General features: G+C 24.4%; 1 protein-coding gene across 1 annotated transcript; it reads right to left on the bottom strand.

The window, feature by feature from the left end:
• Nucleotides 1-298: 298 nt before the first annotated feature.
• Nucleotides 299-15,295, bottom strand: LOC126909095 (ATP-binding cassette sub-family G member 1-like). The gene is made up of 3 exons (XM_050691480.1): nucleotides 14,693-15,295; nucleotides 2,061-2,178; nucleotides 299-653 (listed from the first exon to the last, which is right to left on the bottom strand). The coding sequence occupies exons 1-3, from the start codon at nucleotides 14,835-14,837 to the stop codon at nucleotides 314-316; spliced, it is 603 nt and encodes a 200-aa protein (XP_050547437.1). The 5' UTR covers nucleotides 14,838-15,295; the 3' UTR covers nucleotides 299-313.
• Nucleotides 15,296-15,627: the final 332 nt, after the last annotated feature.

The raw sequence follows: 15,627 nt of genomic DNA, 5'->3' as shown, positions 1-15,627 counted from the left end.
GTTAATAAAATCAATCTTTTTCAATAAATATTTACCCTTAGAAATTCTATAGAAAAAAGTTTTTAAGAGAAAAATAATACAAAAATTGGAAGATTTCTATTTTCGTGTTATTATTATAATATCACACTATAAGTTTTATATTAGAAATTCAAAAAATATAACGACTTTTAAAGGAATTTTTTTTTTAAATTTAAAAAAATACAACTAAGAAAGTTTTGAAAAAGAAAATATTTAATAATAATATTATTAAGCATTACTAATAGTTCAATATTAATTTCTTTTTATTATTTGAAATTAAAAATTATAGAAATACTTACGTTGTAGGTTCATCAAGAAATATAATCGACGGATTGGTAATAAGTTCCAATGCGATAGAGAGTCTTTTTTTCTGGCCACCAGAAAGCCTTTTTGTGATAGTGTCTCCATGAACTGATAGACCCAACGCATCAAGCAAGTCCTCAACTTGTCTGATTTTGGACAGTGTTGATCTTTCTGGCGGTAGTTTGAGGTGTGAAGCCACAATCATTGATTCTCTGACAGTCAATAAATCACGAACATAGTCATCTTGCTGTATGTAACAACTAATTTTTGACATACATTTATGATCTCTTGATATATTATTTAAGTACACTGAACCACCACTACCCGTTACTCTGTAATCAATTATAAAATATTTTATTCATTTTGATAATTTGACATTTGTTACTAATATTTTTACAAGATAATAAATAACTTAAGATATTTAAAACGAAATTAATACCTATTAAAATACAGTAGAATGTACCATCACTTTTGGCTGATATTGGTTATAACTATAGAATGGACATTTGATTATAAAGATCTTTAAAATATTACACTTATATAGATTAAAAAAATATCAAAATATGCTCATATTTCCCTAAAACCCTAATATATAACAGAGAAGTAATAAAATTTTTATTTATAAAAGTATTATTAGCTCTTTCTGAAAGTCAGGCTTTTAACAGTTCCAGTTTTATTCTAAAATTTTCTTGAACAAATTTAAGAAAATGAAATCAATTTTTTCAACTCAAAGTTAATCTCTGCTAAAACATTTAGTATAATTTACGTTTATGGTGCAAAACAAACTTAATAATTATCATTTAAAGTTGAAAAATGGTAATTTCGTTAATTGCTTAACTGAAATTATACAATTAGTGTTATTATATCATAAGTAATCTAGATTCATTAGATATTAAAATATCTTAAATAATACTATCCAACTGATAGTTTAAAAAATAAATTAATCTAAATAAAAAATATAGCACATCACTGAAAAAAATTTATATATATGTATACAAACAAAAGAAAATTTGATTAAATAAAAAAAGTTGGGTTCTCATTGGCCAATTTAATCATACAGAGAAGCGAACGATTAGTCGTATGACTGGTGGAAAAAAAAGGAAGAGAAAATGGATATAATAGATCAATATCCATATATTATACAATTTACAAATATAATAGATTTTAATAAAAAAATTAATATTTATAAAAAATATGAATGGATCATATAAAAAACAGTATTAAGATACACCATTTTTAATAAACAAGATTATGGTACATTTAAATTCCCTGAATTAAATACGTTTTTTTTTTAAATAGCATAATCACTAAACTTTTCTTACATCAATGGAAAAAAGTAAGAAGACATTTTTATATTTACGTTTTTTTCAAATAAGTAAAATAATTGTTTTATAAAAAATAATATAAATATTAATATAATTTTAAAAGTTAATACTCGAGCTATCATGCTCATTTTTAACTATAACTAGTTATGAAAAATAACTTTTATAAAAATCGTACTGTAGTCGTTATTTTTCTATAAAATCGTTTTAACAGTTACAGAAATATGTGATATTTTATAGCTTTGTTTCACTTTAGGTCAACCGTGAAGTTTTCACTTATTTTCTAAAAATTTAATAATTACGATGTCTGTCAAATAACCCACTCATAGAAATTGAACAATAATAATATTTCATTATTTACCACTTGTTATTAAAAATTAAAATACAGTAAAAATTTTGTTGAAAACATTTACTTACGAATATCCAGCAAGAACATTGAGAAGTGTACTTTTACCACCACCCGATGGTCCCATGATTGCCGTAAGTTCACCTGATCGAAAGTTGCCATTGATTCCATGCAAAATATCTTTCTTAACTGCGAACAAAAATACATAAAAATTGAAACAAAAGATAGTAGTCAGAAAGAACTGGTAGTTCAGTTGGATCACGGCATATCTGAGACAAATAAAAATGTTATCACTGTCAGACAATCACTATCAAAAGAAACACTTCTATGAAAATCTATAGATAGTGTTTAATTTTAAGAAATTTTTAGATTATTCCAAAAGCAAAAATAACTCATATTTATTGTTCTACTTCGATTGCCATTTTCACACAGAAAATGGTTCGTTGGTAAATTTTAGCTTCCATGCGAAGCTGAGAAACTATTTTTTTTTTTTAACTTCTGGTACATAATATAAGCTTTATTTTAACATATATTTAAAAGACGCAGATTTACCAGACATTTTCCAAAAAAGCTAAGTTCTACTTTTTATACAAATTTTCAAGTTTTCAATAATTCAAGCTTTTCTTAATTTTGAAGAGGCAAAATAATCAAAGTATAAATTTTACTTGATGTAAGTTAGATTCATGTAAATTTTATATTTATTGGCAGACTCAATACTATGGCAAACCTTTATAAGGCATTTTAAAATAAACAAAAAATATAAAATTTGAACACAAAAATAGCATGTTTTTCAACTATGGCAGCCGTTTGCACATAGAAAATAAGTCGTGGGGACATATTTTTTTTGAATAATTTATGGTATACAACATAAGTTTTAATTTGACATATGTTTTAAGAACACAGTATTTCGGAAACATTTTTAAAATTTAAGTTGAAAAAGTTGATTTTTGTAAAAAAGTTGCTATTTTGAATCCCCTCTTGTGGGCAGGTAAAGGGTCAGATTCTCAAAAATATTATATCAAATAAAAGGAAATTACTGAAGGTTTTAGTATAAAAAAATTATTTTGATTTGTTCATTTTTCAATAAGTTATGGCATTTTAAGAAAATAAAATTGAAAAAAATTTCAAAATTTACTGATTTTAAAAATCTTAATTTTTTGGGGATTTTCACCATTTACGGGACCTAGGGGAAAATGTTCAATTTTTGAGGGTAATGTCTTCAACTAGATACGATTTGTGATCTTTTGATGTATTGTTGAGAAAAATCGGTCCAATGATAGCTGAGAAAAAGTGGTAACAGACACAAAAAAAAAAACACATAATGGTAAAATTAATACCTTCTTAACTTCGCATCGAAGTTAAAAGTCATGTATCGATGACTATAGAGGTAAAAGAGATTATAAACTAGGTGTTTGTCAATTTTTTATTATAGCTAAAATTTCACGTGTAATACATTAAATAGATATTAAAAAAAATCTTTCTAATTAAATTTTNTATAGCGAAAATTCCACGTGTAATACATTAAATAGATATTAAAAAAAATCTTTCTAATTAAATTTTATTTTTTAGGTAAAACTTGATTCATATATTATTCAGACAAGATAATTGTAATAATGCACTAAAATAAGTTGATTATTTAAAGTGAAGCTTACATTTAATAAATTAATAGTATTCTTGACTGTGGTGTAAAATTCCATGAGCATCAAAGATTACAATGTAAGGTTAGTTTTAAAAAGTAATAAAGAAAATTAAATACTTAAAAGATTTGAATTGTTGGATAACTAATTAAAAATGAGTGTTTTAATTATCGTGCTAATTATAAAAATATTTAAGAAGTTTAATTATATACAGCAAGAATATTGATGGAAACAAAACTTATCAAAGTAAGGTAGCTTAATAGGTCAATTATAGACCATGGCATTTATGTGTTCACTGTTCAAGGGCAATAACAAAATAATCCAATAAACTTTTTAAAAATTGTTTCTCAGACAGTCGAGAACAATAACATAGTTTAATCTGCAAAATTAATGTAAGTAATTTTTATCTGTCATATTTATAAATATATATATACGTATTATTTTTATTCTCTAGACATAACTGTTGAATTTATTACTTTTAGGAACCTTAAACTTTACATTTACCCATCGAAAAAGTAACCCACTACCCGAATGGTATTTTATGGCTTCCACAATCACCGAATTGCAAATATATTATAATATGCCACTTTATACAAGTTTATATTTGTAGCATATAATATACTCTTAAGAAATAATTATACATTAAGCCCTCAATTTTTAATGCCAACTCTGACTTGTAGTTTCAACTACGAATATCGTTAATATGCCATCAAATAAATTTACGTTTAATTAGAGCGTTTTAACATTAAAATGAACTAGATTTTTAAATATTTGTATTGATTCTGTCAAATTTATCTTAGATTTTTCTCAGATATGATTTAATTTCAAGAATAATTTCATGTTACGTAAAAACATATCGAGTTGAATTTGCCAAATTTTAATAAAAGAATAATCTATAACACTGCACACGCTGGAATATATCTCATGAATACATATAGATATGAACTTTGCAGGTTTTTCGTTAAGAACTGGGACAAATAGATAAAAGGTTATTGACTTGTCTTGTACAGTTTTTAGTAAAATCCCGAATAGATCAAATTACATGTAATCAAATAATAACACAGTATGTTAAATCAAAGGCAATTCCCGTACATAATAATGTCATACATTTTTTTGTATACAATGTTTGCGAAGATATCAAACGTATTTTATACTTTGTTCGGTCAACTCTTATCAAGTACTTAAGTAATATAAAAATTTGTCATTGGAAATTATGGAAAGTCCCAACGGAAATTTGTTAAAATATTTGTGAAAAATAATCTGAGTTCTAAGACCAAATTTAAAATGCCGGTAAAGAGGAATTTATTGAAAATTAAAATAACAGGATTACAAAATAAGTGAAGGAAATATAATTCAACTGTGAAAATAATGTAGAATAATGAAAGTTGAACTTAAAAATTTTAATTATTATAATCTCAATTAATTTTAAATATATTAAATGTCGATGAAACAATTCAAGGCCAATTAAAAAATCGTAGACAATATCAAAAATAAAAATAATAACAACAATTCAATACTTGCAACAAAGCGCAAATTTAATACATTTATTATTATAGAACTATACACATTAAAACTAACACTAAAAATTCAACCATATAATTCCTACCTCCTATTAATTAAAAATAATTAGTTTAAACAATATAAATATATTCATTAGTTAATAAATATTAAATATTAACTGAAAACTTAGGTTCGAAAATGTATTTAAAGTTATTTAGACATTCCCATACCTTACATAATATAATATAAATATATATATATAATATATGAGTTATTGGTACAGAATATGTTGTACTGTAATAAAATAGAAGTTTTCATTAAATTTTTACCTTAAAAGTGTTATTGTAAAGTATAACAGCAAATTTAATATAGAACCTATTATAATATTTACAACTTATTTGGTATTTTAAACACTCGTAAACGATTGCAAGATAAAACAAATGTTGCCATTCCATCGTATTAAATATTTTTTTATTATTATTTAATATTAAAAATTAACGACATGAAGAGTTAAAATTCCTATTTATATTATTTCACAATGAAAACTTTTTAGTGTGTTAAATTAATAATTTAACTATAAACTCGATCGTTTAAAATTATAGTGGTGTTACTAATGTGATAAAATCCAAGAAAAAAATAGAACATAAAACGAATGGTTTAAGTGAGAAAAACTAGGAAGGGGATTATAGTTTCTAAAAATTAAGGAGCGTTTTCAAGCCACTACGAATTACCTCTCATAAAAAGCTAAAAATGATATTAATTGTAATAAGCAAATATACTTACTTAGTAAAAAAAAAATTATCTCAAAATAAGGAATAAATTAGTACCTAGCCATAATTTTTGTTATTTCGTTCAAAATAAATTAGGAATGAATATTTTACATAAAATCACAAAGTCAGTATAAAAATTTTAATTAATTATAAAAATTAATGCAAAACAACAGTTTTTTTAAATATTTAATATTATACTTTAACAGAAAATTGAGAAAAAAATATTAACAATAAACAATTTAAGTTGGTATACACATATAAAAATATGAAATGACTTATATAATAATTTAATTCTTAAAGTATTCAATAAACTGAAAGTATATCAACAACCGTAGGTTCTATTAATATAACAAATATTTATTTCTATCATTTTATAACCATTGATACAATAAGTCATTTAGTTTCATGTGTAGTCATAAACTAATTACAAAGTTTTTTAAGCTCACGTTAAAGAATTAATTAATTAAAACTTCCAAATAATTCAAAAACAAACTAATAACAATAATTACGTCACAAACGACCGTGCTCCAAGTACTTAAATTACCACGGTCGGATCATAAAATTCTTATAATTTTATAATTTAAGTTCTTCTAAAATTATTTTTTAACTTTGATGCGAAGTTGAGAAGGTATTAATTTTACCATGATGTGTTTTTTTTTGTTTCTGTCACTACTTTTTCTCAACTCTCACTGGACCGATTTTTCTCAACAATACGTCAAAAGATCACAAATCGTATCTAGTCGAAGACATTACCCTCAAAAATTGAAAATTTTGACCTCTATCCCCGTAAATAGTAAAAAAAATTACGATTTATAAAATCGGTAAATTTCGACATTTTTTAAACTTTTCTTCCAAAAATTGCCATAACTTATTGAAAAAAGAACGAATCAAAATAATTCTTTTTTATATTGAAACTATAGATAGTTCTCTTTCATTGGATATAAATTTTTTGAAAATATGACCACAGATGTGAATTCAAAATAGCAACTTCTGAACAAAAATTTTTATTTTTCAACATAAGTTTTAAAAATGTTCCGGAAATACTCCATGATTCAAACATATGCTAAAATAAAGCTAATGATATGTACTATAAGTACAAAAAAAATTTTTTGTTCCGACGATTTATCTTCTATGTAGAAATGGTTGCCGCAGATAAAAAACATGCAATTTTGAAATTAAAATTTACGATTTTTATTTTTTCAACTTTTAATTACAATATATTTTTGAAAAATGTATGGATCAATACAATTATTTTTTCATAAATATTTTATGTTTACTTCTTTCATTTGATATACATTTTTTAAAAATCTGACTTTTGACCTGACCACAGGGGGGATTCAAAATAACAACTTTTACATACAAGTCAAACTTTTTTCACTCAATTTTTGAAAATTTTCTGTAAATATTGATATTTTTATTTAATCTTAAATTAAAGTTTATGTAATATACTATACTATGAAAAAAATCGAGATATAGCGAACATGGTAATCATATTCAAAAATGTGTTATTTTTGTGTTAAAATTCTTGTTATTGTATTTAATATATTTTAATATTTATTTTGATAATGGGGTACACTGATTTTAATGAATATTATATAAAACTAATTGAAATAGAAAATAAAGTTAAACATATTTCAATTTTTATTTTATTTTGAGTCGAAAAAATAAATTTTAACATTTGAATTAGCTTAAATTGCCAATTTTATCAAAAAACGAATGCGCCAATGTTTGCCTCTTCAGTAAAAATCATTGCCACAGGCAATGATATTTTTACAATACTTCCNATGTTTGCCTCTTCAGTAAAAATCATTGCCACAGGCAATGATATTTTTACAATACTTCCTTAATTATTTTTGAGTTTAAGAAAATCTTAAATTATTGAAAACTTGAAAATTTGTATAAAAAGTAGAACTTAACTTTTATGGAAAATGTTCTGGGAAATCTGCGTCTTTTAAATATATGTTCAAATAAAGCTTATATTATGTACCAGAAATTAAAAAAAAAAATTTTACCGATGACCAATTTTCTATGTGAAGATGGCAATCTAAGTAGAACAAAAAAATAGGAGTTATTTTTGCCTTTGATTAATCCACCAATTTCTTAAAATTAAACACTATCTACAGATTTGCATCATATAAAAAGTTGGCTAAATTTAGTGAACTAAACTACATTATTTTATATTTTAAAACAGTTGATAAAAGTTATTTTCTACAACAATGGTGTTGGCCATAAAACTTGGCACTGTTCTCATTTGTGTTTCTTAATTATAATACATTTATGCGTGGTACATAACTACTAAAATAAAAATAGATTAGTAAATAAAATAAAACATTTAAAATAATTCAATTTCAGAAAAAAATTAGTACCTGCGTTAACACATAGGCGTATTTACAGCTAAATTTAGGAGTGACGATTTAATTTTTTTTTTAGTTTGATAAGCATACTAAAGAAAAATTTTATACTAAAAAATAAAGTGATAACTTAACCAAAGAACTTATAAATCATATTTCCTAAATATTAGATTTTTCTTTTATGACAACATACTCAAAATCCTAATCACTTCTAAAATTTTATAATTATTTTATTATTATTATAAATATTAAATTATTTTTAAAATAATTTAATATTGTAATTTTTACGAAGATATTATGAAAATAATGAAGTAGTTGTATATTTATTTACTTTTAACGCGTATAAAAATTTAAAGGGCTTGATACAATACTTTCAAAAAAAATGTTTGTTATTTATAACAAAGTTATAAGTTTTATACACTGGACTACAAGGAACTTTCATCAGATACAAAAATATACTTTTCTAAATCAACTTTTTGCAATGTTTTCAAAACTGCAATTAGACTTTTTCTATCACTTCTAATTTTTAATATAATAATATCTATCCAAATATGAATTTGTTATAAACTATTTTCGAACAATCAAATAATCCAATTATTTTCCACATATTTAGCAATTAATTCATGTGCAAAAACAAACATATACATTCCAAATTTATGGTAATAAAGAAATGAAGGTTTTTTACTAATTGTTATTATATTACAATTAGTAACAAAATTGAAAAATGGTAAGAAGCAAGGTGCTCCTCATCTCTCTATTTATACCATATTGATCAGTTAAGAATTTTTTTACGTTGTGCACCCCTCTCATCTAAAACTAAAAATTATATTAACTTAAAAAGTAATAACACAAAATTTTATTTAGATCATTCAATAGTATAAAAGTAATAATAGGTTCCTACTTAATTTTTGGAAGTTTTCTTAAATGCAATTATTTAATTATTTATTTTTAAAAATATTATGTTATTTATAATGATTTTGAAATCGTTATCAATATTCGCAAATCAAATAATCAATAAAATATTAGACTATTGTTATTTTACATATGATTGATTATATGAATACATAGACATAGTTACANTTTTAATCTAGTAAAACCTATCATTACTGAAAATTAGGTTAAAAATGCCCGCAATTATAGAAATTAAATACATATATCTTCATTACAATATTGTAAAAGTAGCATTTTCCAATAGAATATAAAAACAATGATAAACTTTCTTATGTTTTTTGTAAAAATGCAATGAAAAACATATATACAGGAGACATTATATAACATTTTGACTAGTTGATATCCAATTCTATAATATTATTTTTTTTGAAATAAGTATTGAAAATTGAAGAATGGTAAGAAGCAAGGTGCTCCTCACCTCTCTATTTATACCATATTGATCAGTTAAAAATTTTTTTACGTTGTGCACCTCTCTCATCTAAAACTAAAAATTATATTAACTTAAAAAGTAATAACACAAAATTTTATTTAGATCATTCAATAGTATAAAAGTAATAATAGGTTCCTACTTAATTTTTGGAAGTTTTCTGAAATGCAATTATTTAATTATTTATTTTTAAAAATATTATGTTATTTATAATGATTTTGAAATCGTTATCAATATTCGCAAATCAAATAATCAATAAAATATTAGACTATTGTTATTTTACATATGATTGATTATATGAATACATAGACATAGTTACATGATAACAAAATAAAAAAAATTAAAGCCTTGACCTGCTATTTAAAATCGATATTAACCTTCCAAAATATATTTTCATTATCAGACTTATCTAGTGATAAGATATTACTGGGAATCAGCAAAAATTTCTTAAACATGTTGAATATTAAATGGAATCAAATGTGGGCTTATGCTCCACTTGCTAAATGTCAACTAAATCACAACATTGATTTTTAGAAACTTCTTGCTATTTTTAAATATTTAAATAATTAATTAATGTTAGTATTTCAAATTTTGATGAACATCATTCTCTAAATTCAATTATTGATCAAATAAAAAATAATCTGTTACTTATAATATAATAGAACTATGAATATACTTTTTAAAAAAATTATAAAAACATTTTTTTTTATATAACTATCATATAACCTGTAAAAGCATATCTCTTCCAGGTTTTTAGTTTTACATTACTGAACAAAATTACGTAATTACTTCAAGTAATTTTTTGCAACTCGAATGTTCGAAGTCATGACAAATTTACTAGGCTTAAAACAAGATACTTTTATTTTACTACTCTGTTTCATTATGTTAGTTTAAGATTTTTATAGATAGCGATACTATAATAAATATAGTTCTTCAAGCAATAGCCTAGCTCAAGTTTCAAGCTAATTTTATTTTATTGAAAATATACTTCGAGTAAATTAGTTGATAAAATCTCACACGAACTTTACACGCGAATTAGTCTTTGTATGTTTAATGGTATTTCAGGAGAGATAAGAAATTACATCACAACGTGCTACACCACTCCGCCAATTACCAATTAAAAACTAAAAGTAAACATTTCTTAATCGTTATAATAAAACTATAAAAAATTGTTGTTACATTTGTTCACAAACTTTATATTTCAGAATATTGTAAAACATTATTACACTGGAGTTCGATTGTTATTCGCAATAGAAATTTACATAACAAATCACTGATCAGTAATCGTTTCACGCGTTTAAATGACAATGATTCTAAGAACATTTTATATCAAGGTTGAGGTAGCTTAGGAGTATAACTGTCATAAGAAATAGGAAGAAGATAAATGATTTTACTACTATCTACCTAACGTGACTTCCAGTTCCTAAAGTTGATTTTTTTTCTTTTATTCTAGTACACAAATGAGTATTTTGTTTTAATCTAAACCATGGTAGCTATAAACAAAGCACCTGTGATACGTATATTCAAAATTTTATCACGTACATCAAGGCGACTAACGTCACATTTGACAATTCCATAAAATGACAGCGATGTCCGTTTGTCCACACAGAACGCATGCATGTCGTACAACACTACAAAAATTCACAGTGTTAGTTATTCTCTTTTATAAAACTCTTTTTTGTTTTATGAGCGGCGGAAATAAGTTGACATTGAACTCTGTTATCAAAGATTTTGCGTCAAACGTTTAACAAGAGTTTTTGTATAAACGCCCACATTAGTCATGCATAATTGTTCGCGGTTTAAAACTTTTATTTAGGTTCATTGATTGTTTTAAAAATAATGAAATCACGAACATAAATCATTAAATATAATGATTCATATCTAAGAATAAATAATAACTCTATACTAATGAAATTTCTTGCAATACATTTCATATTATTTGATAATTATTCAATTACTTATTTTTAAATATATATTAATTCATGTATAATATAAAAAAAATTCATATGATCTGGAATACAAAAAATAGTTATAACTAATAAAAATTAAAGTATACTAAAAAAATAGTAATTGAGAAAAGAAGAGTGTATGCAATTGGACAACAAAACAATAAAATATGTTGATATTAACTATATTGGACTTACTGCTTTATTCAAAAAGTAATAAAACAACAAATATTCAATAATTCTTGTAATAAGGTATCAATAAGTTCTCATAAATTAAGTATGATTTGTCCCAACCTGAAGTAATTCCCTACGACAGTTTACTAGGATAACCTATAATAAGAGGTGTAATTTTTTTTTTTACACAGATATTGTAGATAAAAAATCCCCAAATCCACCACATTAATATAGTAGGCTGTATTATAATGTTAGCAATTGTGGTTAATCAGTGATTAAAATTGAAATGTCCCAGTATACTCAAAATAATGATTTTATTTGCAACAATAGTAATATAATGCAAATGTAATACAAGATAAAAAAAAAAACTAATGATGAATTTTTATAAATAAAAATACTTAGTTATTCTAAAATACTATAGGTATTAAAATTCACGGAAAGTACTAGAGCCTGGAAGTAATAAAATCAAGTCTAGGGGTGCTGAAGCACCCTTTAGCACCCCCAATAGTTGCACCACTGATCATAGAAGTCACTAGATTGACGGCACGTGGTAGGAAGATTTCTTATATCTCATTTGGATGTTGAAAGACTAATGCTAAATATGCTATACCTAAGTAAAATTGATAACACAACATTATTGGTTTACAAATGTATACTCGTAACTTGCAAATGACGCAACTGCCTATAAAATACTAATCGTTACGAAAAAGGTTTATTCTTTCATTGAGAAAGAAAATTAAAGGAACCTAAAAAAATAAAAGTATAAAATTATGTTTTTTTATATGTTTGTACAAACATTTGGTATACAACCCGTTTTGTAATCTATATTAATTTAAATTAGCTATGATTAATTTTAATTAGCAAGCAAAAAATATTATCAACTCGCGCTACCATAAGAAAAACAGAAAGAAGAATAAAATAGCACTCTTAATTATAAATTTGTCAATGATTGATCTTAGTATTTTTAACATAAGTAAATGGAAAATAACATTTTTAGTAAAAAATGTATTGTTGTAGAATAAAATATATTGAATACTAAATAAATGTACACAAAATGTATTTTTTTTTTATAAAATGTATTATATAATGTATAATGAACCACAGTTTTAACAATAAAAACAACATGGTTCATAGCGTCTATCATAATAAATACAATTGTGAAAGTTATAACCAATGTCAATGATATTGTAATTAATTAACAGAGTTATTTTAAAAATCAACTGCAGACAATAAAAAAAATATTCGTGAAGTTTAATTAAATCAATAGTATGGTAACATTCATCAAAAAAAGGAAAAATCCCATTGATAAAGTACTTATTTGTTTTAATATTTTATATAATCTAACAAAAATTATTAAAGTTAAAATTGACCTTCAACAGAAGTAAAAAAAGTCAAATAAACATAACGAGATTAATTTTTCTATTATATTTTTTTTTAAATTAAGCTAACAAAACTTAATTGGTACAAAATCGTGCCTAAAGCAGAAATTTGATAGAATCATAAAATAAATCAAGCTGCGTTTTTTGGTTTGGCCATCCTTAAAAAAGGTCAAGGGTTATTAAACATACAGAATATAATCATATTTTTTAAATATTGAATGATGAAAGCCTATGCTATAATTAAAAATAATATTCTACGAGAAATACAGTTTTTTCATGTACAAATGTTAAAATATTCCATTAGGGAAGATCATTTAAAAGTCAAATTAATAAAAACAAAATTAGTCTACCAGTTTACAAGTTTTATAAAGTTTTAAATAATATATAATATTATATAATAAAATAAGTTTTTTTTTATTTAGTGCTTATTTCAATCCTTTTATGAGGTTAGGGGTGAGAACAATCGCTAAAAAAATTAAGACTCGATCATTAAACTACCTATGGCTTCTTTTTGACTAGCTCAATTTATATTTGTCTAATTAGTGATTTTCCGATTTTACTTTTTTAAATACTTAATGAATTTATAAAAATTAAAGATAATTTTAAGTTTTTATAGTTTATACATAGTATTACATAACATAATTATCAAAATATTTTAAAGTAGACTATGAGTTATAAATATACACAAGTACATGCAGTTTACATGTAATTGATAGTATTAATTTTTGTAGATATTTTCTATCTGGAATCCATCTAAAAGAATGCATAATAATAAAAATTGATCATAAATACTGCAATACATTTTTAAGGATGTAAAATACTCATATATTTTTGCTAAAGCAATCCATAAAAGCTTTACATAAAGAATTTAAATTAGTGATGAAAATTATGACTATTAAGAGCTATATTTATTTTTAATTTTTTTAGAAAATCATAAGTCAAACATTGTGAATTAAAATATGATCAATAAACGAATTTATTCAAGATTACACACTTTTTTGATTAATGTTATCGTTCAGAGTGATAAATTTAGGATTTCGATTAATACTAAAGAATTATTACTAATTTAAATAACTTTATAACGAAGGAGAATTCATATCTAATTGGCGAAAATCTATCTCATACTAAAATATCGTTAATAATTGTTATTAAGATACTGTATTTCACTTAATAAAACGATATCTCATTTAAGGTAATATCAATAAAAAAATAATCCCTCTTAAACTTGTAAACTTTTAAGTATTGTTTTTGTAGAATTTTCTATAAGACTTTAATATTATTGGCTTATTAGTGCAATCTTAATTCGGTTTTACTGTGCGTCGCGAGTAACATAAAAAACAATACCATAACCGACAAAGGTCAGGTTTAGTATGGTATGAAGTACACATAATCAAATCATAAAAAATAATAATAATAACAATATGTAATAAATTATTATCGCCAATATTAATGGCGAAAGAAAATAAAGTCTGAGTAGCTTTAATATACCAGGTAAATGCAGTATATTAGTACCTATGCCTAATTTGAAACTGTTATCAGTAATTGGTAACATAAATAAGCCTACTTACCTCTTTTAAATTTGCTATAAATTGACACGGAATACGTAAGGTCCTCGAACGACAAATTGACTTCTGTTCTTTTGGGAAACAAATGAGTTTTATTTGTCACGTTATTGTTAGAAGCATCGTCTGTACGGTTTTTGATATCGGCCATGTCCAGATTTGAAATCAACTAACGAAGTATGTGATTGGATAATTTACACTATCGATGAATCCTTAGATTTTTCGTAATCATCCGGATAATAAAAAACCAATGTTAAAAAAACTTAAACATGTAAAGTTTAACGTCGAAAGTTCACATTTCACGATAAATAATTATTGATACATCTACTATTTTATCTAATAAAAATATTCTCATTTAAATAGTATTTTATAGTATATTACAGAGCTCATGAGCGTACATTGAGTAAAATTTGAACAATCAGAGTAATATAGTACACATTTACTAAATAAATGATAATATCTATAATTATTTAAAAAAAGTAATTTTTGCTCGAACGATTTCAGTCAATCGCCAATGCACTGCACGCGCACACTACGCCGCGTTCATTTCCGAGACGTACACACAAACCATACAACAGCTGCTATGAAATGCTCAGTGCCTGCGGACTGTTTTTATCGCTTTGCAGTGTGTATTTTTACTACCAGTCCCCGCCGAACACAATTCCCCATTAAATGGATGGGACGGGACGGTCGACGGTCCCGATATTGTTATCGTGTGTCGTCGTCTCGTTCAGCGCGCGTCTGCGCACTAATCCTGTAGGTGCGCAGGGACAGAAAACTTATCAACTCGGGCCGAACGTTAAAATCATGGACATATTAACAATTATATGTCTGTGGTTAAAATTACTAAACAATTCTTATAACAATAATCATCGAAATATAAATATGATAATAATATTTCGAATGAATTTGAAGTTAATCATGGCGCCTCTACTTATTCT

Source organism: Daktulosphaira vitifoliae, unplaced genomic scaffold (assembly GCF_025091365.1).
Source record: "Daktulosphaira vitifoliae isolate Bord-2020 unplaced genomic scaffold, ASM2509136v1 Scaffold_117, whole genome shotgun sequence".
In the NCBI taxonomy this organism is placed as follows: domain Eukaryota; kingdom Metazoa; phylum Arthropoda; class Insecta; order Hemiptera; family Phylloxeridae; genus Daktulosphaira; species Daktulosphaira vitifoliae.
The sequence above is the reverse complement of the archived record's forward strand: the minus strand, read 5'-3'. Positions and strand labels throughout refer to the sequence as shown.